The 27,193-nt window shown below is 32.8% G+C and overlaps 12 protein-coding genes across 12 annotated transcripts; 7 read left to right on the top strand and 5 right to left on the bottom strand.

Annotated features, from left to right (window-relative positions):
- The first annotated feature begins 442 nt into the window (after positions 1-442).
- Positions 443-1,219, top strand: ASCRUDRAFT_119518 (uncharacterized protein). The gene has a single exon (XM_020188873.1). The coding sequence runs from the start codon at positions 658-660 to the stop codon at positions 1,102-1,104; it is 447 nt and encodes a 148-aa protein (XP_020044829.1). The 5' UTR covers positions 443-657; the 3' UTR covers positions 1,105-1,219.
- On the top strand, positions 850-2,758 carry ASCRUDRAFT_77774 (DUF803-domain-containing protein). Its single transcript, XM_020193996.1, has one exon. The coding sequence runs from the start codon at positions 1,335-1,337 to the stop codon at positions 2,655-2,657; it is 1,323 nt and encodes a 440-aa protein (XP_020044828.1). The 5' UTR covers positions 850-1,334; the 3' UTR covers positions 2,658-2,758.
- A 499-nt stretch (positions 2,759-3,257) lies between these two features.
- Positions 3,258-4,836, bottom strand: HAT2 (Hat2p). Its single transcript, XM_020193995.1, has one exon. The coding sequence runs from the start codon at positions 4,698-4,700 to the stop codon at positions 3,426-3,428; it is 1,275 nt and encodes a 424-aa protein (XP_020044827.1). The 5' UTR covers positions 4,701-4,836; the 3' UTR covers positions 3,258-3,425.
- A 297-nt stretch (positions 4,837-5,133) lies between these two features.
- Positions 5,134-6,357, top strand: RSC6 (Rsc6p; the record flags this gene model as incomplete). Its single annotated transcript, XM_020190906.1, has 1 exon — positions 5,134-6,357. The coding sequence occupies one exon, from the start codon at positions 5,134-5,136 to the stop codon at positions 6,355-6,357; it is 1,224 nt and encodes a 407-aa protein (XP_020044826.1).
- Positions 6,358-6,522: 165 nt separating this feature from the next.
- Positions 6,523-7,251, bottom strand: NAT3 (peptide alpha-N-acetyltransferase complex B subunit NAT3). Its single transcript, XM_020193994.1, has one exon. The coding sequence runs from the start codon at positions 7,169-7,171 to the stop codon at positions 6,587-6,589; it is 585 nt and encodes a 194-aa protein (XP_020044825.1). The 5' UTR covers positions 7,172-7,251; the 3' UTR covers positions 6,523-6,586.
- Positions 7,252-8,522, top strand: YIH1 (Yih1p). Its single transcript, XM_020193993.1, has one exon. The coding sequence runs from the start codon at positions 7,388-7,390 to the stop codon at positions 8,213-8,215; it is 828 nt and encodes a 275-aa protein (XP_020044824.1). The 5' UTR covers positions 7,252-7,387; the 3' UTR covers positions 8,216-8,522.
- A 1,266-nt stretch (positions 8,523-9,788) lies between these two features.
- TVS1 (Tvs1p) lies at positions 9,789-11,768 on the bottom strand (the record flags this gene model as incomplete). The annotated part of the gene is made up of 2 exons (XM_020190920.1): positions 9,789-10,841; positions 11,073-11,768. 2 exons carry the CDS (start codon positions 11,766-11,768, stop codon positions 9,789-9,791), a joined length of 1,749 nt encoding a protein of 582 aa, XP_020044823.1.
- Positions 11,769-13,610: 1,842 nt separating this feature from the next.
- Positions 13,611-14,126, bottom strand: RAD18 (E3 ubiquitin-protein ligase RAD18; the record flags this gene model as incomplete). Its single annotated transcript, XM_020189604.1, has 1 exon — positions 13,611-14,126. A coding segment is annotated over one exon (516 nt), but the record flags the coding sequence as incomplete, so codon positions are not given.
- A 356-nt stretch (positions 14,127-14,482) lies between these two features.
- Positions 14,483-16,209, bottom strand: ASCRUDRAFT_77769 (uncharacterized protein). The gene has a single exon (XM_020193992.1). The coding sequence runs from the start codon at positions 15,882-15,884 to the stop codon at positions 14,682-14,684; it is 1,203 nt and encodes a 400-aa protein (XP_020044821.1). The 5' UTR covers positions 15,885-16,209; the 3' UTR covers positions 14,483-14,681.
- A 490-nt stretch (positions 16,210-16,699) lies between these two features.
- On the top strand, positions 16,700-18,754 carry ALO1 (D-arabinono-1,4-lactone oxidase; the record flags this gene model as incomplete). The annotated part of the gene is made up of 2 exons (XM_020194762.1): positions 16,700-18,021; positions 18,337-18,754. 2 exons carry the CDS (start codon positions 16,700-16,702, stop codon positions 18,752-18,754), a joined length of 1,740 nt encoding a protein of 579 aa, XP_020044820.1.
- Positions 18,755-20,736: 1,982 nt separating this feature from the next.
- ASCRUDRAFT_21115 (uncharacterized protein) lies at positions 20,737-21,396 on the top strand (the record flags this gene model as incomplete). Its single annotated transcript, XM_020189670.1, has 1 exon — positions 20,737-21,396. A coding segment is annotated over one exon (660 nt), but the record flags the coding sequence as incomplete, so codon positions are not given.
- A 2,820-nt stretch (positions 21,397-24,216) lies between these two features.
- On the top strand, positions 24,217-24,393 carry ASCRUDRAFT_82672 (uncharacterized protein; the record flags this gene model as incomplete). The annotated part of the gene is made up of 1 exon (XM_020194761.1): positions 24,217-24,393. The coding sequence occupies one exon, from the start codon at positions 24,217-24,219 to the stop codon at positions 24,391-24,393; it is 177 nt and encodes a 58-aa protein (XP_020044818.1).
- Between the last annotated feature and the right edge of the window lie 2,800 nt (positions 24,394-27,193).

Below are 27,193 nucleotides of genomic sequence, written 5' to 3'. Positions count from 1 at the left end.
GTTGTTGTTGTTGTTGTTGGAAATGATAGGATTCAATAGGGATTGTATTCTGTTTGTTGAGGTGGTGGAGATGATGTTGGTGTTGGCGTTGATGTTTGTGTTGATATTTGTGTTGATGGTGGATATGGCGCTGGTGGAGGTGCCGACGATGTTCTGGGTAATGTTGCTGTTAGTGTTATTGATGGAAGATTCTGGGTTCAACAAAGCTTGGATAGGTATTGGGGTCATTTTAAGGAGGCAAGAAAAGTGAAATGTGTTTTAGTGAGAAAGAAGACTTCTTGTCTCTTTTCTGGGTGGGATCCAAAGAAAGATGTAGAGGGATAAAACCAAACTGGAACAGAAAGAAACAATAAGGGAAAGAAATAGTAGGAGTGGATGGTAGAGTAGAGGAAGAACCAGAAGGACGAAGAATAAACTTATAGAATATTACACTTGGTGATGACAGTGAGATTAAAAATAAAACTAAAAAACGATGTTTGTAACAAAAAGAAAGGTGCCTCTTTTGCAGCGATGGCGAGAAGAAGCGGTTTATATAGTAGCTGGGCCTGTGTTGCTCTTTTGAAGCTGTTTCCTTGCTCTTGCTCTTGCTGTCGGGAGTCTGTGCAGCGGTGGCTCCTGTGCTCTCCTCTCGTTTGTCCTTAGGCCTCGACTCTGGAGATGCTGCAAATCCAGCAAATAACGACGCTTGCGGAAGGTCCTGCCGCTGCTGCGTGCCGCTTCTGTTGGCCACAACACATGCCGGCCTGCTGCACACTCTCGCCTGGGCCTTGCGCGTGCTTCTCGTGTTGTTGCTGCTGCTACTGCTGCTGCTTCTCGGTCCCTGCGTTGTCGCTATTGCTGCTGCTGCTGCCGCTGCTGTCCTCTCCTTCACATCACCGACGGGACTCGGCCGCAGTGCCGTCTCGTCAAACACGCCGTCAAAAAAAACAACGCGTTCCAGCAGCGTGTCTTCTGCGTTGCTCACGCTTTCCACACGCTTTCCTTTTTGTTACTGACCACCTTGTCGGTGTCTCTCTGTTGGTGCCTGCATTAGCCAGCGCGCTCATGAAATCCACAACTGCGGATGTGATCGACTGTTTTATTTTTATTTACCACTATCACTAAGCCTAAGTTTCATATATTTCAACACCTATTTTCCCAATTTTACACATCACTCGTTGATATTCCTTGATATCGTTGGTTTTTGCTCTATGTGTTAGTTAATTTGTACCCAGAGCCCTTGTCGTCTTTTCCATTCATTACAATACATCCTCTGGTATTCCTTTTCTGCTTTTTGTTTCTCCCAGTTTTTCCTTATTTCTCTTTTTTGGCTTTTTTTCCCACCTTTTTTCATCATGATTGAGGATAAATACATTGGTCTAGCCTTAGCTATATCATCATCTTTAGCCATTGGTACCTCTTTTATTATCACTAAAAAGGGTCTTCTAAATGCTCAGTCTCAAGGTTTTCAAGGCGAAGGTTACCAGTATTTGAAAAACCCCATCTGGTGGTCTGGCATGTTGACCATGGTCATAGGAGAAATAGCCAATTTCGCTGCTTACACTTTCGCTCCTGCTATTCTAGTTACTCCCCTTGGTGCTTTATCTGTAATTATTGGTGCTGTATTGGCCTCTATTTTTTTAAAAGAAGAACTAGGCATTTTGGGTCGTATGGGTTGTGCCATATGTCTATTAGGTTCTGTTATAATAGTTCTACATGCTCCAAAGGATAAAGATATTCAAACTGTCGATGAAATCTTATCCTATGCTTTACGTCCTTGTTTCATCATTTACGCTTTACTTATCCTAACCTTCTCTCTATTCATGATCTATAAAATTGTCCCAATTTACGGTGAAAAGAATCCAATGATCTACATCTCAATTTGCTCCTCTGTTGGCTCCATCTCTGTCATGTCAATCAAAGCCTTCGGTATTGCTTTGAAATTAACCTTATCGGGTAACAACCAATTTACTCATCTATCCACTTATTTCTTTGTTTTAGTTGTCGCAATTTGCATCCTAACTCAAATGAACTATTTCAATAAAGCTCTCAACAGATTTGATACCTCAATCGTCAATCCCCTTTATTATGTCACTTTTACAACAATGACCTTAACCGCCTCCTTCATCTTATTCCAGGGCTTTAACACCACTTCTTCTGTTAATATTATCAGCTTAATCTGCGGCTTCTTGATTATATTCTCTGGTGTTTATCTTTTAAATATCTCAAGAAAAAATATCGATGAGAATAACATGGACTACTTGCCCACTTCAAATAACTTCAATGATCCATTCGACGATAATACCGCTTATTCTCTACACAACAATAACTCTAATAACAATCATGACTTTTCAAATCAAAACTCAAGATTATTCGGCTCTGGAAATTTAATTAAAAACTTTAATGAAATACCTCTAGATAATGGTGTTGGCGGTGGTGTATCCATAAGAAGATCTCTTAATTTACAAAGAAGAGTAACAAGCATTTCAAGTAATCATTCAGTTAGAATTCACTCCAATAACAAAAATAACACCATCACCGGCGACAACAATCAAGATAACTTCAATTACTCAGATGACTCAATCAACGAGCATGTTGGTTTGACTTCTTTAAACCATAAAAAAAGTAATGATAATGATAACGATGATGATGATTCAATAAATCAATTTAGAATTTAAATTTAAAAACAAACAAACTAAAAAAAAACTAAAATTATAATTATATTTACCATTTTTACTTCTTTTTTTCTATATATATATATATATTTATTGGGTTGGGCTTATCAATGATTTTTTTTTGTCATTTTAATACTTTAATACTTTAATATTTGAATATTTAAATATTTGAATAATTTATTTTTATATTTTAGTTCAGTGTTTTAGATTATTTTTTTATCTCTTTTCTTTACTTTTTTTTACTTTACTTTACTTTACTTTACTTTACTTTACTTTACTTTACTTTACTTTATTATATTTCACTATCTTTTACTATTATTGTATCATTTGATTTTAATTAGCAATTAATATGCTTATACTATTTACATCTTATATATTTCATCTACTTATTGATCTTAGCCATCAACTTGTTGAGATTCATTTGCCGAAATTGAATGAAATATTTCTTTATTCAATATAAATCAGAAATTATTTATCTCTTTTGCTATTAGCATAAACATGGCTCCATTACAATTGGGGTATAAGAGTAATGGGAATTTGACTAGTATGCTGAAAATAATCCCTATAAAGTTCTACAATTGCATATATAAACCAATAAAACCTATTTATTTATCTTTTTTTATATAGTTACTCTATTAATACACTAATACACTGTTGTTGGTTTAAATCAACAACATAGATCAAGAAAAGAATGCTTGTCTCTCTTTCTTTGTCTTTTCTTCTCGTTTCTTCTCTTTTTATACTGAAAAACTACGACGTTACCCTCTCTTTTCACTCGAAAAACGAATCAGGTAAAGTCGTCTCAATTCCATCAACAGGATCGCTGATTTTGTTTTTTACTTTCCACAATTGAATAATGTTATCGTTGGCCGTACTGGCTAGCAACCACTTCAATCTTTTATCGGGATGCCAGCTTATATCTGTGACGAGTGCTGTATGGCCTGCGTGCATCATAAACAATTCAGGCGCACCATCGTCTGCATCATCTTGATTTTGTTCTTCGCCAATTTTAGAAATATCCCATATAATTACTCGACGATCTTCTGATCCTGAGGCTAAAAAACCATCTTGGTGTGGAGACCATTCTAATGACGTTATCGCGTTTTTATGTCCAACCATTAAATGTAATTTTGTTTCAATATTTCTTAAATCAAATAAGCCAATAGTGGAATCCAATGATCCGGTTGCAAGTAAATTGGTTGAAAAATTTGAAAAAGATAACGAATTTATACCGTCGTTATGATGAGCATTGGTTTTTTTTAAAACCGGTCCTGTAGATAATGTCCTAACATCGTAAATAAATAGATTTTTATCATCAGACACTGATCCAAATAAATTTTCATTAAAATTGTGCCATTTAACATCGTTCACAATATCGGTGTGATCGTTTAAAACATTTGAAGGTTGCAAAGAAGTTGGCGTATTATTTAATTCAACTGAAATATTTTTGGAGTTTATATCCCAAAGACAAATTTTGGAATCATCTGCTGAAGTTAATAGTTTTCCCTCATCATTCGGATTCCATGATAATCCAAACCCATTCTTTTTGTGATATTTTAAACTTAATATACATTTTCTGTTTTTAGATTTTTTGGCTGAATTAACATAGATATAAGAATTACCAGATCCACTGATGGTCGCTATTATTTGAGGATTCTGGGGCATATAGCGCGCTCTATTAATCTCTGTTTTGTGCTTAAATCTTTTGTTTATTTTAAAACCAGAAGTGGTTTCATTTTTCAATTTATCGTCAATTATGCTCAATGGAAGCTCTTTGCTAGCAATTTTTAGAAAATCATCTTCACTACCGGATGTGTCAGATCCGATTATTAGCTGCGTCTTTATCGTTTCGTTTTCTTTGTTTATCTCAATTGATGGTAACCACTGAATTGATAACGATGGCCATGTCAAAGCAGTTTGACTGACGTATTTATACATCAAAGACGAATTTTCCTTCCACATCTTGTATTCATCTTCAATTGACATTTCTTCTTCACCATCCGCCTTCTCCTGTGGTTTTTCTACATCTTCATTGTCAACCTCCATTTTGCCTCCCAAAATCACTGGTGTTTCTGATGGAACTGCTGCCAAATCGCTAATACTGGCTCAAACCATGGAAAGAACCGCCCTTCCAGCATTTTCGCGTTTTTCTTTTGTTTCGCTGTGCTTTTTTTCCTTTCGCGCTACTGGCACGTGCGCACAGACTTCTTCAAGACCTATTTACTGAAAACCGCTGAAAAACCGCTGCTGAAGCTGAAGAAGCACAACCTCATTCTCATCCTCATCCTCTGCTTCTTGTTTTAGTTTTTGTTCTTTCCTCACCTCCATGGCATCCAGACAGAAGAACACAAAGGCAAACCAAAGGGCTGCTGTTGCTGCCAATGCTGCTGTTGCTGCCAATGCTGCTGCTGCCGTTGCTGCCGCTGCTGCCCAGCAGGCACAACAAAACTCTCATCCTGTGGCCTCCAATCTTTCTCAGATGTCTATACCCCAACCTATCATCAGCCTAAGGCCCACTGATGTTACCATTCCCTCTAGTTTGGATGAGATTCTTCCTGAGGTTGACATATTGAGAAAGTTGCAGGAAGCTGAAAAGAAAATAGACACTTATACTATAACAAAATGGTTCGAATTGCAAGAATTAACCGCTAAACCTCAAATCGAGCATTTAGTATTAAGAGTATTTATTTATAATTATTGTGAAAATCAACCATGGCAAATTGATTTAATTCAGGACCCCAAACTGAGACAACAATTTGAAAATTTAAAACCATCCTGGACGTTAAGAGTTGAAGGTCGAGTAATAGATAATGAAAAAAATGATGATATTAAAAAAAGAAGATATTTTAGCTCCTTATTAACCGGAATAGCCATTGATTTATTTCCTAAGGATGAAAAATCTTTTACTGAACAAAATGATAATAAATCTTTGATAATTGAATGGCATGAAGATGTTAAAAAAGTTGATTTCGACGGTCTAGATGTTCAAAGAAATGGTTCTCAAAATATGAACTGCACAATCACTTTACAACCAAAAGAGTTTCCCTTGAGATATAAATTACCCGATAAGTTAATTGAGATATTGGGCTATGATGAATTGAACCAACATGACCTAGCCTTTGCATTGTGGCAATACATTTCAATAAATGATTTAGCTTCAAATGCTAATGATAAAAAATTTATCAAATGCGATGAACCATTAAAGGATTTATTAAACTGCGACTCTATTCAATTTCCTCAACTATTACAAAACATTGAAAAACTATTAAAACCCGTTGATCCAATAAAGATAAGTTATCAAATAAGGTGCGATAAGTCTTCAACTTTAGGTGAAAATGTTTACGACATCGATATATCCTTACCAAAACCGCAAAGTGATTTACAATCAGAATTGGGTAAAGAATTCCTTGAATCAAGAAAAATATTTGGAATGTATGAAGACGACATAAAAGAATTGGACAATAAGATAATGTTGGGAACTCAAGCTCTAAATCAATCAAAATTAAAATATGACTTTTATAAAAAATTTTCTGAAGATCCTATAAATTTCTTTAAAAACTTCCTAGAATCTCATTCAAAAGCTTTAAGAATTCTATGTGGTGATGAAGGTTACACTGAAGAAAATGTTAGAAGAAGTGACTTCTATACTGATGAGCTTTTATCCGATAATATTGACTTGTTACTTCAAACAAAAAATTTATAATCATTATTGTATTATTGTTTTTATTTATTTATTTTAATTTTTTTTATTTTCTATTCTCTATTCTTTACCTTTTATTTTTTTATTTTTTATTTTTTATTTTTTGTTTTTATTTTTAATTTTAATTTTAATTTTAATTTTTTTTTTGGTTCCACAATAACCCTGTATTAATTAAATATTTATATATATACTCAGTTGTTTTTTGTTTTTTTTTTTTAAATTATCAATCAATTTATTTGAATTCAATCTCATTTGGTGATACATAATGCTTCTTACCATTTTCTCTAACGCATTGTTTTTTAGCATCTCTAGGCAACGATTTTCTCATATCATAAGCATCAATATCATCGTTTATATCATTTCGATTTTTAACATCATTTACACTTGATCCATAATACCCAACAACCCTTCTGTAAACTGAATATCCTAGTTTCTCGTATAAATTTTGAGCTAATAAATTGGTTACTTTCACAAACAAATCAATAAAATAAACATTATATGGATTAGATTTCGTAAAGTCTTCTAAATCTACACATAGTTTTGAAGCTAACGACAACCTTCTATATATTGGATTAACAGTAACAGCTGTTATATGAGAATGCCATTCCATTCCACTTCCTTCAGCTTTACCCATCATATACCCTGAAATAGTTCTTTCATTATCATTAAATATCTCTTCAGATTTGAAAAAAAGTGAAGGCCATTCTATTAAATACTGAAAATAAAAATATAAAGGAAAATTTTCAGTTAAAGTATCAAGGTTGACAGGATTGATATCAAATAAATCAGTTGCTTTGAAAGGGTTGATTGAGGTCATTGTGAAATTCGTTAGTTTATCTGTTTTTTTGTAGCTTTATTTTATTTCTTAAGCAGTTGAACAACAGATTTAAATTTCAACTCTCCAATCGAGTTTGGTTTCTCAGCTTTCTTTCCAGTCGGAATTTATTCTTATCATATCAGTTTATTTTTCATAAAGTATCAAGCAATATCAATCAATGTATAAATCATATTAAACAATAACCAAATTTTTAAAATGGGAGCAGAAGAATTAAACGACGAGTTTGAGGCTATTGAATCGATATTTCCTAATTGCCTTCAAAGGTTGGGCTCAAATATGATCAATTTAACTCTCCCAAATGTTTTAGATTGTCAGATAAGAATATCTTTCAATGATAACTACCCAGAAATAGACAAACCACATATTATTTTTGTGAAATCAACTAATAAGTACATTGAAGAGACACATCTTAATGAAATATCCAATAAATTAATGGAATCAATTTTTCAAGTGGGTGAAGTTTGTTTGTTTCAATTTATCGATGAATTGGATCTGGAGTTGTTCAAAACCGAAGAAATTAAAAAAAATTCTGAAGTTAGAAGAAATTCTGAAAAATCTCATGATTTGGATATTGTTGAAGATGAAAATTCTGCAAATGAAAGAGAAAACAACATTTTAAAAAACTGGGCAGTATCTGACCCAATTACAGATCGAAACTCCACTTTTATTGGTTTCGCGAGAGAAGTTCATTCAGAAATAGATGCTATTTTATATCTACAAGAGTTGCGAAAAATTAGAAAAATTTCTAAATCTACTCATCAAATGTCAGCTTGGAGAATTAAAAACTTGAATGGAACTTTAGTACAAAATTGTGACGATGATGGCGAAAATGCTGCTGGCGGAAGACTACTTCATCTTTTAACTATAATGAATGTATGGAACATTATTATTGTTGATGTCAGATGGTATGGAGGAACTCTTTTGGGATCAGATAGATTTAAACATATAAACACATCTGCAAGAAATTCTCTAATCAAAGGTGGTTTTGCTCAAGAAAACCAAAAAAAAAAGAAAAGAAAGTGAAGTTAACCTATTTGAGTTTCATGGCATTAAAACCTACCTATTTAAAATAAAGAACAATTGACAGAAGTTTATAAATTTATAGTATATTATAATCAATTGGAGGTTTTTGTTTAATATAATTTGTTATACATGAATGAAATTTAAGTAAGTTGAAAATACCTCTCAATTACACAAATTTCAAATCCAAAATTCCATAAGACTTGAGTTGTTTTATTGTTTTTGTTGCCAAATAAAACAACATAATAGTTTAATTACGATTCACTGAAATGAAATATTATAATTTGAAAGTTCATACATTCATATATATAAAGCTACTAATCAAATCAATGCCTACTCAAAGTAAATGTTAGACTTGTATCATTTGACAACCATTGAAGATCATCAAAAAGCACCAACCAAATGCTTATTTGGAGCATGAATCACAGCCATCTTTGCAACATTCGCAGAGGTTGCAAGAAGTAGCGTTTTCTGGACAGCATGAGCAGCAAGTACAGTCAAAGTTGACATCAGCAGAAACAGGAACAGAGATAGACATTTTGGAATAGAAGTTGGAATGAGTTGAGGAAAGCTTGTTGAAATCGGTATATGAGAGCAGCAGATATGATTGCAGTGTGAGTGTGAGTGTGAGTGAGTATAGTGTGGTGATAGAGAAGTGTGGAAATATGGAGGTGGAAACTGGTGTTTATATATTGCAACTGGCACCAGCAATAAGTCGAGATAGAGAACAGTCAATCCATTGTTGATCAATCAACTGTTGGTCAATACTGTTGAGAGTGTTAATAGAGGGAAGTGAGATCCTTTTGACAGCCGTAGCGAACCAGCTCTGATTGAAGTGCAGCACACTCTGGGAGTCATTCAGATGTTATCAGACATGGAAAGCAAATAGCAGAGTAATGATGACAGAGTAATAATAGCAGACTCACCATAGCAAGCAGAGCAGGTTTGAATATATCGAGCAGAGGTGTTGCAGATGGAGTTTATTCAGAATGTTTCTGAGTTCGGTTTCTCAGAGGCTTTGGTTTCCCACAAAATATCCTCCACAAACCTTATTTGTGCTATCATAGATTGCTCCGAAAACGCTTCGGTTATTGTTAATGGAATGATAATAAAGCATCAAGAAAGATATTTGTTGATTGTTTTTAATAAATTACTTATCTAGAATATAAAAATGACCCGTTTCTTCTATAGAACTGTCTAAGACCTGATTAGAAAATTACCAAAACGTTTGAAGTTTTTATTAACTATTATTTTCATCTTCGAAGAGAAGAGACCGAATATTATCAAAGAAAAAAAATCAAAGTAAAAAGAAAACTAAAGAGCAAAATTTAGAACAAAAAATAACAAGGAAAACAATAGTGACCAAAATTAGAACAACCGTAAGAACAAAATTAACGCCTATCGGACAAGAAAAGCACAGAAAACCAAGAAAAAAGGAAGTAATAAAAACAACAAGCAGGATTGTAAAGACAAAAAAAAGCATAAAGAACACAAATTTAATCCTTTAACAATTTTAGATTAATAAAGATTGTTTGAAAGAGTTTTTTTGAAAAACAACAGCAGGGAAAATGCAAGGTTAAACCAAGTGTTTTTTCTTTTTTAACCAATCTCTCCAAAAACATAAGAGCATTATCCAGCTCATTAAAAGGGCAACACAACCCACACTTACGTTTAACGTAAACATTGCAGTTAAACCTCTGTATTCTAGAGCATGAACAATTTGATCGGTACTTTCCATAAAAATCAAGCCTCCGGTTAGTAATGCAAAGGAAGTAATCAATTCAGTCATTGGTCTTCTAACTTCACCAATTTTTTTAAAAGAGTCGTTGTCTTTTTGAAATAATAAAATAAGAATGGTGAATAATCTGAATAGAGAACCATATGATAGCATGTAGCCCCATTGCATATGGATAGTGGTGGATAATTCTGAGGCTTGAGCATGTTGGGACATTAGGATACCGGTCCAAAAAATGGTGAAAACAGGAAAGGGGTTTGGAGAATAACCAGGAGAAGCAGCAACAATATGGTTTTGATTACTATCAGGGTTATCGTTAGAAGTGTCTTTAATGGCCTTGTTATATCTCCAATTTGATAAAGAAAATTCTACAATTAGGCCACATAGGCCAGAGCCGATATACATGAAGGCGATGGAAACATGTTGCAAGTCCTTTGCAACCCAAGGCCCACCTGGGGAAGCCAAATGTTCTAGAAAGATATTGGTTATACCATAAAAGAAGATTAAAAAGCTTTCGACAAACTCCATTGTAATTAGGCCTTTTGGAGAGTGTCTAATGAACCACCATTTGCTGTTTGATTTATCGAAATTTGATAAAATTAAAAAGTTCCAGGCAAAGGCTGAATCTTTCCAGCAACCACAATAACGACACAAAGTTAGCATACCAAAGGAAAAGAAGACGCCGCCTTTAATGAAATGAGCTAGGAGGTTGAATACCTTGTTTGCCTTTCCTAGAAGGTTACCAACAGCGATACCAGTGGGAATATAACAAAGGAAATAGAAGAGGATGGAGTAATTTAGTAAGTTGAATATTAAAACGCAAGCATTGCCAAGATTAGCAATTAAAAAGTGAATAAATTTTGAGTGAAAGAATTTATAAACAAGAGAGCTTTTCTTGAAAGAGAAGTTTTGGTTATCAAAATCATGTTCAAGATTATCTGTATAAATTTCATCATTGTTCAGATTGGAAATGATGAGATTGGAGTCATTGAGAATATTGGGAATATTGGGAATATTAGTATTGTTAAAAGAAATTAAGTTCAGGGAGTCGTTATCATTAGTTAAAGAAGGTGGGTTGTGATTATTTGAAATAGATGTGGTGGTGGTAGCAGTTGCAAGAGAGACTCTAGGATTGTAATAATAATTTCCAGAGGAATTTTTTTTAGAGTCGTCAAATGAAGGATGATTGGAACGATCAAATAAAGTATCTTGATCAAGATCAGGAAATTGTTGATTTTGGAAATCCGAGGAAATAGAAGAGCGATAATCATGTAATGGAATGAAAGAAGGGTTTTGAGAGGAAATAGAGTTATTTGTAAAGTAATAGTTGAATTTTTGTTTTGTTTTAGAGACCAAAGCCGAAAAATAGTGAACTATAACCATAAATAATAGAATCCAAGACATTTTGTTGTAAGCATTATTTGGATATAAAGCTTCGTCAATAGAGTTTGCGAATATAGATAGAGAAGTTAAACTTGATAGAATCGAAATTAGGTTTAGAGATAATACAGGAAGATACCAAATTGAGTTAACATTGTTTAGAACCAAAGAAGCCGGATAGAGGAACAACACTGAGATGGATAATAGAGAAACATGGGAATAAAGGAAAAATTTGTTTGAAGAGTTGGATGGATAGGTGAAAAAAGTGGTGGTGTTATAGGCTTGCCAAAATAGTCTTTCTTCAGGTAGTAGGTCAGTTTCCAAGATTGGCACACCATGGTGTTGTTTGGGAATATGAGGAGTGGGAGTCAAGAGGGAAAGATTCATTGTCGAAAGATCATATTGGTAGGCATTTGTGTTGGATTGCATCTCGCCGGACATGTCCATGGCTAGAGCAGCAGCAAGAGAAGCAGGAGTTGCGGCTGAAGAGGCAATGGCTCTGGTGAGAGCGACGCTAAAGAAAAAGACATCAAGGGACCTCATTGTCAGCAACCTGTGGAAGAAGAAGGGAAAGCGACGAGAAAAGGGAGGGCAGACGAGACATATATATATATATGCCTCCACACGACACAAGAGGAAGCAAGTGCCAATGGAAGGAAGAGAAAAGCATCTCGAGTCGTAATGGCTCACACTCTCGGCCCACTTCCGCGGTGGGGCCGGTAGCTTCGGAAGTCGTTTTGGGCCCATTCGGGCACTATACTGTGCTGCGGTGCCCGGCGTCGTCCGTAGCACGCCATATATGCAGCTGCACGCTTCACTGCGCCGTGGACCGCAGCAGCGCTTCTGCTTGTTTCTCCAGTGCCATCTCTGTCTTTTCTTGCTGCCCGCTTCGAGACTCGAACCAGCCTCTTCAGCACCTCAAAAGTCCCTCCAGTGTCCGGGGTTTGTTAGGTGTTGCTTGTTCTATTCCCTGTTGCGTCGGCCAAATCGTCTCAACCCGAACCTGTGAAAGTGGTCAGATATGGAGTTAGAAGACGTCATCAGCTGCTCTCGTCCTCTTCGGGACCTCCTGTGGCGTCCTCCGTACAACGGACCGTCCATCTGCAGCGAATCTAGCTGGCGCTGCATCTCATCGATCATTTCCGCAACGCTGATGTTGTCGCTTCGATTTCCGGAGCCGTTCTCTTCGACATTCTCGGAGCTTGCTTCTTGCACTTCGGGCTCTCTTTCAGTTCTGTCCTCTGCTGGATTATTTTCTCCTCTGTTTTCTTGATACCTAACAAGAGCTCTTGATATCATTTCAAAGCGATCATGCAGATTTGATGCTTCATGTTCACTAGAACTGAATCCATGCCACGAATTCGCATCGTCTTCCTCCCCATCTGAAGCTTGGTCACCGTCCGAAGCTTGGTTTAAGTGAGTTCGGCTTTCTTCTTGGTGATTCTCTTCATTCAAAAATATTCTCGAAAGACTTCCATTGTAATCACCATTCCCTATGTTGGGATCATTAATAGGATCGTTGTTCCTATTTCCAACACTATTGTAGGTTTCAATTGGGTTCCACTGGTTCAACTCATCTTCGCTATCAATGATTCGCTGCCTTCTTAACCTTCTTCTCATTCTGATATAATCATTTTCTTCATCCTCTCCTCCTATTCCTACCTCTTCTCCAGTACCATTTGAAGATACACCTGTTGTTCTTCTCATTTCTCTTATTCTGTCCTCCACGTAATTATTCATTGGACTTCTTCTCATTATTCTTCTACTTCTACTATGAATGTAATTTCCATCTCGTTCGCTTGTAAATGAATTAAAATTAGCCAATCCATTTGACAAATCATTATCAGAATCTCTAGCTACTGAAAAATCAATATCAGAATCAACATGATCATCCGAAACTACAAACGAATCATCACCTTCACTCTCTTCTTCATTTCCTAATGATGACCGATAATATGCCCCAACAATATAATCGGTTACACCCTCCTCCTCCTCCTCCTCCTCATCATCATCATCATCATCATCATCATCATCGTCATTACCAACATTATATTCAAAGTCATTGCTAAGATCATAATCTTCAATGTTATTATCATTAGTATTATTATTATTATCGTGATCATCGCCATCCTCTTCATCATTACTCACATCAACATGAAAATTGTAACCATATGCACCGTCAAAATTATCATTTAAATCACTATTATCGCTTTCCATTTCTTCCAGCTGCTCACGCAAAAGATTCGATATCGATCTCAATCTTTCAACATTAATATTACCTATTTCATAATCCGTATAATCATTAACTCCTCTTTCATTTCGAATCAACACCCACCCGCAGTGCTCACACCTACTTATTCTTGATGAATAAATCTCAAATCCACAATTGCTACACCTCAACACATCATCATCTGAATCATACCGAACCACTGCAGTGTTTTTTTTCTTTTTACTAAATATTGATTTAAAAAGTCGCTTCTCTTTAAGATCCTTATCAAATGTTTCCAGATATTTCTCGTTAATATTTTTCACAATATCCAGGATTTTGGGGTTACTCTCAACTGATGTCTTGAAAAAGGAGTTTATAATCGTCTTTAAAACAAAATTCACCGACGGCTCAATCAAAATTTTTTCCCTGCAATATGGACATGATAAATTATTGCTAAACCATTCTTTTAAACAGCAATAACAAACCGTATGTCCACAAGGATGAAGTATCATTGGTGCTGCCATTATTTCATTGCAAATAGGACACTCAATACAATCATAAACATTTTTCAATAAACCTTTGGATGAACCCAAGTCTGCTCCATAAATAACATTCTCTATACTCAATTCTCTATATTCTTCTTTTATTTCGGGTATTTGTGTTGATGATACTCCCTGTTCAATATCTTCTTTGTGGGCTATACTTGTACAATCGTTATAGAAACTCATTTTCTTGATTAATTTAATTTTAAAAATATCTCAAAAGAAAATAGCCAAATAAAAAATAACCAATAACTCGCGTTGCTGTTTTTCTGAATTAGACATTAAATTTGCCTTTTATCATATCAATCATTCTGAAAATTCAAATTTGGTACCTCTAAAGGGCTCTAAAAAAGAGCCCTGATCATAAACCCAAGTTTATGGTAACTCCTATTGTTGCTTATACAATCCTGAACTTTAAATTATTTATTATCTACGCCATGAAAGAAATAAAAATAATGTTAAAAAGACTGAAATAAAAAATAATCATAAAAGTAATCATAAAAGTAATCATAAAAGTAATCATAAAAATAATCATAAAAATAACCATAAAATTAATTAAAAAATTAATTGAAAAATTAAATGTTTATAAATTTAAACAATAAATCAGCGTGCTTTGTTATTCATGTTTAATTCCTGATCCTCTTCTTCAGCCCAGTCAGCCCAACTTTTTGTTGTGTCGAAGCTGTTCATAAATAGGTTGAGATATTTTTCTCCCTGATCTGCTTCTATTTCTTGGATTTTTTCTTCTTTTTCAATCAATTCTCTCTCTTTTCTTTTAATTTCTTCGTTCATTAGTTTTACTTTTTGCTTCTGTTTTTCAAGCTCTCTTTCTAAACCCATGATTCTTTCACTTTCATCTGTTGGCCCGTTTGAAGAAGTTCGATGCAAATCTTTTCGAAAATTGTTCTTTTGATAATCTGTTTCAAATGATTTATTTTTTTTCAAATTAGTACGTTCTGATGGAGAATATGATTGACCAGAAGATGACGATGATGAAGGAGGTGTGAGTAACCCTAGCAGTTTACTTAGTGGATTTATTTCATGTTCACCGCTTCCTGTTTTATATTTATTTTCTAGAATATCACTATTACTACTATTATAGTTTTTGTTATTTCTATTTTCTCGATTTTCTCTATTATTTCTTTTGTTTTTTTTTATATTTTGTCTACTTTTATTATAATTTAAACTATGACCAGTATTTATGTTATAATGATTATCTTCAGCGGCATAGTCACTGTTATTAACAGTTTCGTGTTGATCATTCTTATTATTATTATCATCATTATTATTATTGATATCAATCCTGTTTTCAGTATCATCTAATAAAGAAATTCTCTTGAAATCATTTGTTGTAGATCCAAGAAGTTTTGCTAATGGGTTGTTGGATAAATCTATGGATGTAGAATTCTTTGTATTTGATTCTTCTGGTGTATCGGGAATTTCTGTTGCCTCAAAAGAATCATAATTTTCTTTATAAATATACCTTTTTTGGTTTTTCTGATTATTTTCACTATTTTTAAACAATTTTTTTTGTTTGTTATTTTGATGTTTGGAATAATTCTTTGTACTTGAATGAAAAGTAGAATTGTCCGTTTTTTTTGGCTTACTTTTAGAACCTCTAAAGCCAGAGTCTGAATCATCAAGAGCCCATTTGGAATCCAACTTGGTATCTTGGTTGAAGTTGGTTTTATTTTGATTGAAGTTGATTCTGTTATTCAGTTCGTTAATTTTGTTTTTCGATCTTGTTGGTTGAGAAGGTTTAACTTCTGGCTCTTCATCAGCCCATTTAGAAACTAGACCAGTCATTCTTAATAAAAAAACAAACAGTATGAGATTTAGCACTCTTGAAAAAAGGTTTTAATGAAAATAACTGAATTTCTATAAAGTTCAATAGAAAATGAGTTTTTTGATTTGAAAAAATTTAATCTGAAAAGGAATATTTAAAGATTGACCAAGAAAGCGAAAAAAATATTTAATACTCAAAATTTCCCCATAGAAATTTGATGAAAAATTCGCTAAACGGGATTTTTGGAAAGGAAATAAAACTAAACGCAAAGCAAATGATAAAGGCCTAAAAAGAAATGAAAATGGAGCCAACAAGTTGCAAATACTCTTTCAAAATGAATAAAGCCAACCTTTCTAGCTATGAAAAATGCTGTTTTGTTCATCAAAGAAGTTCTGTTGAAATTGGTGTTGAGAGAAATCACACAACTGGGTAGTACCGTCAGCGTGGGCTCTGCCACAACATGTGCATACATGTGCATGTAGTAAAACACATCACGTGGACGCGAATTGAAGATCTGCTTTTGAATCCAATGATATAATGTTATTAACTTTAAGATTACTAACCAGATCTGATGTTATTTTTTTAACTGTTTCTTTCAATTTCGTTTATTCGATAGAAAAAGAGAACGTTTGAAAGCATTATTTATTTTGAAGCTGTATCGATTACAATAGGGTACTTTTTTTATTTTGAATTGCCTTAGATTCCAAAGCTGGTAGCTTTTTTTTCTTTTATCTTTTATCGTCACTATTTGATTCAAAATTTGATAAAAGTGGCTAATAGTTTTCAGTTATAGAGTATTTTTTTTTATTAATATCAAACATTCAACATACACTTCATGTCTTCCCCCAATAGGCTTAAGAAATCAGACGACTCTTCAAAAGAGGAGTTTGAAGTTGACCTCTTGCCAAAGAATATTCAGAATATTTCTGTATCAAAATTATTTCATAGAACTTGGGCAGGGACTTTCATTTGCTATCCACAGATTTATTTTCAGCCAAAGACTCTTGATGAAATTATTAGCTTGATTAAGAATGCTAGATCATTTAAAAAAAACATAATGGTTGTTGGTTCTGGTCATTCTCCATCCGATTTAACAATGACAAATTCCCAAAATTGGTTGGTTAATTTGGATAAATTTAATCGTATTTTAAACATTTCACCTCATTCTTCTAAAAAATTTACCGATGTCACTGTGGAGTCGGGTATAAGATTATATCAAATTAATCATTTTTTGGCTGAAAAAGGATTGGCACTACAAAATCTAGGATCAATTACCGATCAAAGTATTGCTGGTGTGATAAGTACTGGGACTCATGGAGCCTCTCCATATCATGGATTAATTTCTCAACAAATTACAGATTTAACAATAATTAATGGCAAAGGTGATTTAATTAAATGTTCTCCTCTTGAAAACCAGGACTTATTTCGAGCATCTTTATTAAGTTTAGGGAAAATTGGGATTATTGTTCAAGTAACTATTCGAACTATACCGGCATTTAAGATCAAATCCACTCAACAAGTAATTAATTTCAACACGTTATTATTAAATTGGGATTCAATTTGGTTGTCTTCTGAATTCATTCGGATTTGGTGGTTTCCTTATTCCAAAAAATGTATTCTTTGGAGAGGAAATAAATCAAATAAACCTTTATCAAATCCAAGAAAATCGTGGTATGGAACCAAATTTGGAAGATTGTTTTACGAGACTTTGTTGTGGTTTTCTGTTCACGTTTACCCCAAGCTTACTCCATTTATTGAAAATTTTGTTTTCAATAGACAATATGGTAAAACTGAAACCTTTTTAGAAAAAAATGGCGGGGACGTTGCTGTTCAGACTTCAACAGATGGATTTTGGTTAGATTGTCTTTTTAGTCAATATGTTAATGAGTGGGCTGCACCATTAAGTAATGGTGTTGAAATTTTGAGATCATTGGATCATTCAATTGAACAAGCAAAATTGAAGAATGATTTTTTTGTTCATGCTCCAATTGAAGTAAGATGTTCCAATACAACATTTAGTGGTGTTGTTACTAGTGATAATTTACCAGATCCAATTGAGTTAAGCAAAAGAAAATATTTAGATGTTGGTGCAATTCCTGGAAATAATTTGAGGCCCTTATTAGATAATACACCAAAGTTGAATTACATCAAACCATTGTTGAATTATAGTTCCAATGAAGATATTTCAGTTATTAATCGTGACAATCAACGATTTGAAAAAAAAACAACTGAAAGTGCCAGAGGAAAAGAAAAAGAAAAAGAAAAAGAAAAAGAAAAAGAAAAAGAAAAAGAAAAAGAATCATTTAGTTACACTAAAGATAATCAAAGTATTGATGATAATCGATCTGAGTATTCATTTATTAGCGAGAAAAATGTTGAAAGCATAGGAGAAAATTATGAGGAGGACTATAATTCCTTGGATACCAAGACTGAAGGCATGGAAAAAGAACTAGAGAAAGATGTAAATTCCAGCTCAATAATAATGATTAATGAGGACGATCAAACCAATATTACTAATTCTCAATTAACATTGTATATTAATGTAACAATGTATCGACCATTTAAAACATCAGTGCCAATTGGTAAGTGGTTTAAGATTTTCGAGGACACATTGGATGCAGCAGGTGGTAAACCTCATTGGGCTAAAAATTTCATTGGATCTGAAACATATTTGCCTAAATCTTTACAAGAACAGAATATAAAAAACAGCAAACAGTATAAAGATGGAGAAATGATCGGGTTTGCAAGTAAAATGAATGAATGGTTTGGCGAAGAGCTACAAATGTATCAACAAATAAGAAGGAAGCAGGACCCTGATGGTGTTTTCTTAAGTGGAACCGAATGGGCGGTCAGAAATGGCATTATCGAAGAATCTGATGTAAGAATCTAATTGAGATTATGAGATGGTGATACGCCCTGCTGACAGTATTGATTAAAGATAGATATTTTTGGTTTTTGATTATTTATGTTACCTTTTGTTACTTTTTGTTACTTTTTGTTTATTGTTGTTTGTGTTGGCAAAGGCCTGTGAGCATTTATATTTCTCGTTCTTGAGCCCGAGCACATATTTTTCTGCAAGTTCCCATTCCTATATATAATCTTCATTCTTCTCTTTCCTCTCTTTCTTCTCAGAGCGTGGTCGACAGAATCCCGCTTCGCGCCCTGGCGGGATTTCGCCAATCTCGCTGAGAAAAATAATGAAAAATAAATGTATAAAGATTTTTGATGTTATCAATTCATCTTTCTCTCTAGCGATTGACCACAATTCAATTACTGGGCCAACTAATCGAAATGAGCAATAACTTTTCCTTTGGAACATTGAAGGACTCTTCCAGTAACAAGCCTCAATCTTCTGGTCTTTTTGGGGGAACTGCAAACACAAATGCGTTTTCATTTGGATCTGGAACCAACACCAACACCAACACCAATGCTGCGACTAATAACAGCGACAGCAGCAACAATAAAGCTGGTTCATTAGGCGGTGGATTCAATTTTGGAAGCAATGTTAATAAGCTGTCTGGTGGGTTTTCTTCATTTGGAGACAACTCAGGGGCGTTCTCGCTTTCAGCCAAAAAGCCTGGCGAGACTTCCAACGCCTTTAATTTTGGCTCTTTTGGTGCAAACAACAATGGCACTAACATCAGCACTAATAATAATAGTAACAATAATAATAACAATAATAATAATATCAATAACAATTCTTTGTCCACTAAAAACACATTTTCATTTGGAACGAACACTGGTAGTTCCTTCAATTCAACCCCTGGAGGTTTTTCTTTTAATACGGGTTCCACCAACGCTACCGCAACTAATCCACTAACAGGTTCAAATACTGGCTTTAATCTAGGCACAAATAAAACTGGCGTAAACTTATTTTCTCAAGCTTCTACAGCTGGAAACAACCTTGAAAATAAAACCGCTTCTGGTGGAGGTTTTTCTTTTGGGTCTAATACTAATCCATCTCAACCAGCAAAAACTGGGTTTTCATTTTCAAGTAATGAAAAGAGTTCTGAAAATTCTAAGGGTCAATCATTGTTCAATGCACCATCTTTGAATGCAAATTCAGATTCCCCAGCCTTTTCTTTTGGTACAACCTCTACATCTAAACCACTGGAAAATATTGGAGATTCAAATAAAACGAGTGGATTTTCATTTTTTGGTTCTAATCCCAAACCTACCACTGCCTTTTCTTTTAGAAATGCCAACACAAATTCCAACACAAATTCCAACGCAAATACTACAAATATAAATACAAACAATGATTCTGCTAAAACAATAGATAAAAGTGCTCCTTCACTTTCCTTTAACTTGACTGGAACTGCTAATAATTCTGGAAATACTGATAGTGACAAGCCAAAGACAACTCCTTTCTCCTTTCAACCTTTGAAAAGTTCCAGCACAAATTTTGGAAGCTTAGCCGGAGATACAAAGAAACAGGAAGCTGAAAAAACAATCTCAAGTGGCTTCAATTTTTCTGGTTTTGGTAAAGAAGATGACTCGACAAACCCCAGCTCAACTAATGTTTCTACCAATAAAATGGATGCTTCCAATCCCAAGCCAACTGTTTCTACTGGGGGATTTCTGTTTGGTGGCAATAAAGATTCTTCTGCAAATAAAACAACTTCAGGTGGTTTTACATTCAATTTGGGTGATTCCAAAAAGGAAGATTCCTCATCCAAGACAACCAGTGGTGGATCCAAAATTTCACCTGAAAGTAATTCATCAGTTAAACTGGATCATAAAACCTCATTATCACAGACAGAAAACAAGACTGAACAAAAGTCCAACGAATTGAAGACCAACGGTAATGAAATCATTAGCACAAAGTCTATCTCTGTTGCACCAGACCCTATTTCGCTACAGAATCAAACAATCCAAGATTTAATCAAAATTTGGGCTACAAAACTTTCATCTTGCCAAAATTTCTACCAAAATTATTCTGCAGATGTTAATAATTGGGATAAGGTCTTAACAGAGAATTCTAAAAAATTGTCTGAATTGTTTGCTGACATTGTGGAAGCAGAGCAAAGCCAAAATAAAATAAATTCCAATTTAATGTATTTGGAAAAACAACAAGATGATATTGAAAAGTTTCTTGATTACTATGAGGACAAAATCAATTCTATCTATTCGAATAGTGAAGAGAACATTTTGATTTTGAATAACGGAAATAAGGGGAACAATAATAATAACAGTAATGTGAACTTGTCAAATGACAGAAAACGAGAGGAATCATATAATAATGCAATTTTGATAGATGAGCACTTAGATGAATTGAGCAATGACTTGACAGTGTTAATCAATGACATCAACGATATAAGTGATGTTTTCAACAAATCTATATATAAGGATGAACAGAAACCAGGCAATGATAAGTCTGATTTACTGCAAGTACATAAAAGCCAAACTAACGAGAGGGATAATGGAAGCGATAATGGATATAAACTATCATCTATTATCAAGCTATTGAATAATCATTTGAATAGTTTAAGGTGGTTAGAAAATAACTCTGAATTATTGAGGGACAAGATTGACACATACAAAAAAATCAATGGACTAAGCTAATAATCATTAGGAAAATGAACAGGCTGGGGTCTAATAGTCACTGAGCATCAAAAGACCTATTGTTTTGTGTATTTGATTGTCATGATTCAGTATGCCTGTTTTTGTCTTGGTATATATACCTATAAACCTATATATTTACTATTACGACCATCATCTGTACGTTGGACAGGTTTGTAGAAACCCAGTGCTCCTGTCTGGAAGCACACGCAGCAGAAGCAGTAGCAGAAGCAGCAGCCACACCACGAGCAACAAGGCCACCACACCACAAAGCCATAACCTCAAGCCATAACCTTGAGGGTGCCAGGGCTGTGAGAAGACTGTTTAAATACTCCCACCCTCGCCCTTTTCTTCCTCCAAATGCTTTGTTTTTTCCACCACCAACAGCCTTCAAAAGAACTGCTCAGTCCACATCTGTAACAACACTGTTGCCTCTTTACTTCTTTCCCATGCCTTCAGAGGACCTTGGTGCTGATTTCCTATGATTACAGCTTTCAGAAATCCACTTCTGTTCTCTAGAAAGGTTCCTTCCCCTCCCCCCTGAGAATTCATTTTAAATTCAAATCATCTTATGGATGGCCTCCAGCAAAAAACTTTTAATTATAATATCAAATTTGCTTGTGTTAAAAAGATAGTCTGATAATCATATCATAGACAATTTCAGAATTAGGGAATCTTATCCCACCCAGAAGTTTCCATTGGTTGATAATATCAAATCCACAAAGTCTAAATTTAAACTAATCTCTTATGTTATTAATCTTTTCCTCAGCATTAAACTAGAAGAATAATCAATTTTGACGATAGAGGGATAATAATAATTATGACGATTATAAAATGGAGAAGTATTACCACTATCTTATTGAGCGATTAGTGTTGAGTTGGCAACGCTCGTAAACCTAAACCGGTAGCTTCTGCAAGGGAATTACAATCAATAACATCCAATAATCTTCATTAAACAAATTAATTTATTTAAATTTATTAGGAGATCATAATATATCTTGATCTTAGATCTTTTTTTCTTTTTCTGTTCATTAAATTAGTGATTCCAGTCATGTATCAGCTTAAACCAATTCCTTTTTATCTAATTCAAAACAGACCAAGCAGTATAAAAAAGGATAGATAAAGAAATTGCAAAAATAACTCAAATCATTAAAAAAACCATATAAATATTGCCCACTTCTCACCGTTTTTTATTCCTTCGTTTATTATTCAATACTGCTGTTTAAATATCACTGTTATCATCAATATCAATTTAATTTCTTCCATATCATCAATTTTAAATTAACTATTTTATTTCTGAAAATGGGTTGTACTTCTTGTTGCCCTTGTTGCTCTAACAATCAAGCTGCTTGCAATATTTGTGCTTGTTGCAAAGATGGCTGCAATAAATGTACTCATTAAAGAAAAAAAATCTAAGATCAAGGAAAAATTGATTTACATCTTTAATTTCCACTTTTATTCCTCCTTTTTTTTCCTTTGCAGAAACAATAAACTTTTAAAATAAAATTTGTTAAAAAAAATACAACTATTCAGGCCAATCAAAGTTCTTTGTCTCACTTGAAATGGCTGTATTTTTCTCTCATTTCATTTATTTTATTTATCTTAATTGCTCTTAAATTGGTCTTTAGTTTTTCTTTTTTAATTATTACTTGAATAAACACTCAATTTACTAAACTGATAATCACGAATTGTTTACTTTTCTTGTTGCTTTTTTTCGTAAGCTATCTTAGAAAATTTGATTGATATTCATTGTAAAAAGCATAGGTTTTTAATAAAAAGTTAAAAAAAATTCTAATGCTAAACCAAACATTAGACATTTCAATAAGACTGGCGAAAATCCATTTAAAACATCAAAATGAAAAATTTGATCATATTAGCCAATAAAATAAGATCAATAAACGTCAAAATTATTAAAAAATCTATTTTGACAAATAAAAATACAAACAAAATAAAAAATCAATAGATAATTTTGTAATAATTTTGTAATAACTTTGTATTTCTATCAACCATCAACTCTAATAAAAATTTTCAACCAATGAAACCTTTCAAAATAAAAATAAGACTACTGAGTTTCAATTTTAATTTTCAGTTTTTGTTAAAATACAATTTGATAAACTTCAAAATAGTAAAATATTCTTGTATATCGATTATTGATTGCATAATAAAACATTTTTTTGTATTGATGCAGTTATAAGGAATGATTAAGCTGATATTTTTGTTTGGTGGCAAGTTGAGAAATAATAAACAGTTTTAACGGTAATGTTTAAATTTTTGTTTAATAAAAAATTGATAAATTGAGTAGTTAACAGCATCAAAGATCTTTGAAAAAGGGAAACATCTTGAAAATACCATAAAAAATTAAAATTTGACTCCTTATATTCAAGAACAAAAATATGAAATAGTTTATATTACATTTCCGTTTGAAGGTCATTAAGCAACTATTATCGAAAAAGAATAAAAAGAATAAAAAGAATTATTTGGATATAAGTCAGTTAAACAAAAAATTCAAAAGGAAAATAAAAATCTCTCAGACTGTTTTATTTTATTGATAATTCAGTTTAATTTCCATTTTCAAAGAATAATCTTCAATTTTCATCATATAGAAAAATTCTGAAAAATATTTTTCTGAGAATTAAACCAAAGAAAAATGTGGCTTTTGAATAAACTGTGTTGTAGAAAGCAATTATTTTTGAATAATAGTAAAAAAAATCGAAAGCGCAGTTAAAACTTCCTTCAAACACATTATAGAAACAGAGGTAAATCCAGAACTATAATAGAAAACAATTAAAAATGCCTTTCGGTTCAAAATTTTCAGTTTGTGGGAATAATTTAGAGAATGATTTAGTGATTAAGTTAATGAATAAAAAAAAATCAAAGCAAGAAAGAGTTAAGAAGCAGAATCAACCATCTGAAATTATAAATAATAATATAAGAATAAAATTTCGGAGCTTTATGAAGATGAGTTAATAATTTTTAAATTAAATTAAATTATTTTATTTTGAGTTTATTTTGAGTTTATTCCAATCAATTGCATTAAAAAAATAAGCTGAAATTGAACAGACTTTTCGTTTTTAATTGTTAAGATTTCCTTCTGGTTAGCAATTTAGATATTATTTAGGTTGTTAATTCCTTGAAAAGTCAGAAAATGTACTCCCAAACTATTAATATTAAACAAATCGGTTAATTCGTCAAAGTTGCACTGTAGGCAATTATTTTGTATTGAATTGAAAAGAAATTAAAGGTGAAAAAGCCTATTCTTCAGCGAAAAAAAACCCATAGAGAACCTTTATCAAAAAAACAACTCAAAGTATCAGTACAGATTTATTATCAAAGGAGACATAGGAAAATAATAAATCTTTTTGAAAAGAATAGACTCAACCAAATAATATAAAAAGGTGATCAAATCTCGCTAGTTTTCTCGAGATTTGTTCATCATCAACGTCTGTGACTTAAACAAAACCTCCAAATCTAACTTCTGTGTCTACCTACTAATCTTCAATTCCAACTTTATTAAAATCAAAATGGGTTGTTCTTCCACTTGTTGTCCATGCTGCTCTGGCAATCAATCATCCTGCAATGTTTGCTCTTGTTGCAAGAATGGCTGCAATCATTAAAAGTGCAAAGCGCAACGCTGTGTCGCTTTGCTGAATGGTCTTCTGGATGCTTTTCTGGATGCTAATTAACCACAATTATCTTTGCTTTTTAAAAACTTCTCTTTCAAATGAAAATTTGAACCCTTTTATCTTTTCGTTCTCAATAAATGATTTTACTTTATAAAACCGAAATTGTAGTGTTTACTTTTTTCCAAACATCGCCGTGTTTTCAAAAAGCACGGAGAGCGGCGTCGGATACGGCCGTGTACTTTACAAACAGAGCATTCGGAAATCGTGTCCGTGCTGTATTTTCCGGAACTGCTTCCTCATCCACACCAAATTCTGCTGGTTTTTGGTACGTTGAAAACGCTCAAAGTATGAAAATGGAGTTTGTATTAAAAACCAAATACAAAACTTAAAAAAAAAAAAAAAACATCTTTTTGAAATTCAATTATTTGTCATTGCTGACTTTGGTTGATGGCTGCATTTGTAAACCAATGGTTGTAGTAGTTAACCAATCGATAATATTCGTGATTTTTACAGTATGAAAATATCATTATGATGTTAATTTTTTCAAACAATCAATAAAAATCGTTTAAAATGGGTATATTAAAAAGCTGTAACCAACTGAACTTAAATTTTGAGGCAAAAGATAATAATTAATTAAAAATGACATTCACTGGAAATGTTTAGTCATAATCATTGCAAATCCAGTGAATTTTTTCATGTCGTGAAAGCAAGATAAAAGCAAAATAAGAGCAAAATCAAACTGACAGACAATTCGAAAAACACTTGTAGTGAAAAAATCAAACTAAATTCAACAGTAAACACAATAACCACAATAACCACAATATATTTTCAAGTTTAATGCCACTTTTATCTTTAAATTGTAGATTTATATAAATACCAAATGTTTCCTCTAGATAAAAACTTCTTATGTGAAATTCACCTTCATTGCACGATTTTTATTTTATCATTGTTTGCAGAAGCCATTGGAAACTTTCATAGTTGAAAGTTTTTCCTTTTAATATCAAAATTGACTATGAAAACAGTTTCTTTCAGTGCAATAAGCATTATTGAAGATAAATATTTATTCATTTTATCTTAATAAATTACAGTACAATTATTTCATCAAATTCAATTAAAAAGTGAATAATTCAAAGAGAAATTTCACAAGTATTTCATTAAAATGAATAGAATGCACACTTCACTTTCAGTATTGAGTCTGGTTTATAACAATATGTCCAATCAATTTGAAATTATAATATTTTTAAGACTTGTTGTTTTGAAATAAAAACTATCTGAAGCTGATAAAGTACAGTAGCAAAAGAAGATAATAATCTTGAAGCTAAAGTTCTGTAATAGACAATCTGAATCTATTAGAAATTCAATTTAACAAAATAAAATTGAAAGAATAAATGTTTGTCTTATTCCTTTTCCTTCTAAATTTCAAAAACGTTAAAAACCTTGACTATTAAAAAAGTCAATAATTTATAAAATGTTTTCTAAAAAAATTCGTGTCATGAAAATCAAATTAACCCCAAGAAAGCCCAAAAAAGAAAACACAGAAATGTACTAATAGTAATAAATGTTGTTAAAGAACAGGAGTAATAAGTAGAGTTTTATTAAATAGATTGATTTTTCCCTAAGTCACAAAAATCATTTTAAGAAACAAGATAGCAGTTAATCCAAAATCTAAAATTAAAAACGATCAAAATTGCAATAAACTGAAATTCAGAAATTAATCAATTTTTTTAAGAATTGAAATTAAGCAGTTTTTTATGAATTTTTATGTTAAAAAATCGTTTAAAGTTGAGCGATCATATTAACCCAAAATGATTCCCAAAAAAATTTCCAGCTTCTTATGAAAACAAATTTATGTGAACCAAAAAAATTTCCATGTATCGCGAAATTAGGCGATCATTTGCTCAAAATACTTTCACTTCTTAACGAATTTTCTATAGCATTTTTTCCTTGTAATATTTTGCTAAATTCTTTTATTGATTTTTAAAAATTTTCTGCAGGAAATTTCACCAAAATCCTTACATTCCAAAAGCAAAAAAAATTAATAAAATGCAAAGTATTAATTTAAAACTAAAACAATTAAGAGCTGACATATTGAAGTAAATAGTAAATTTTTGAAATTCTGATATCGCAAACCTTCGTTGAAAGCA

The sequence above is a fragment of the Ascoidea rubescens genome, assembly GCF_001661345.1.
Source record: "Ascoidea rubescens DSM 1968 unplaced genomic scaffold ASCRUscaffold_17, whole genome shotgun sequence".
NCBI classification, from domain to species: domain Eukaryota; kingdom Fungi; phylum Ascomycota; class Saccharomycetes; order Ascoideales; family Ascoideaceae; genus Ascoidea; species Ascoidea rubescens.
The sequence above is the reverse complement of the archived record's forward strand: the minus strand, read 5'-3'. Positions and strand labels throughout refer to the sequence as shown.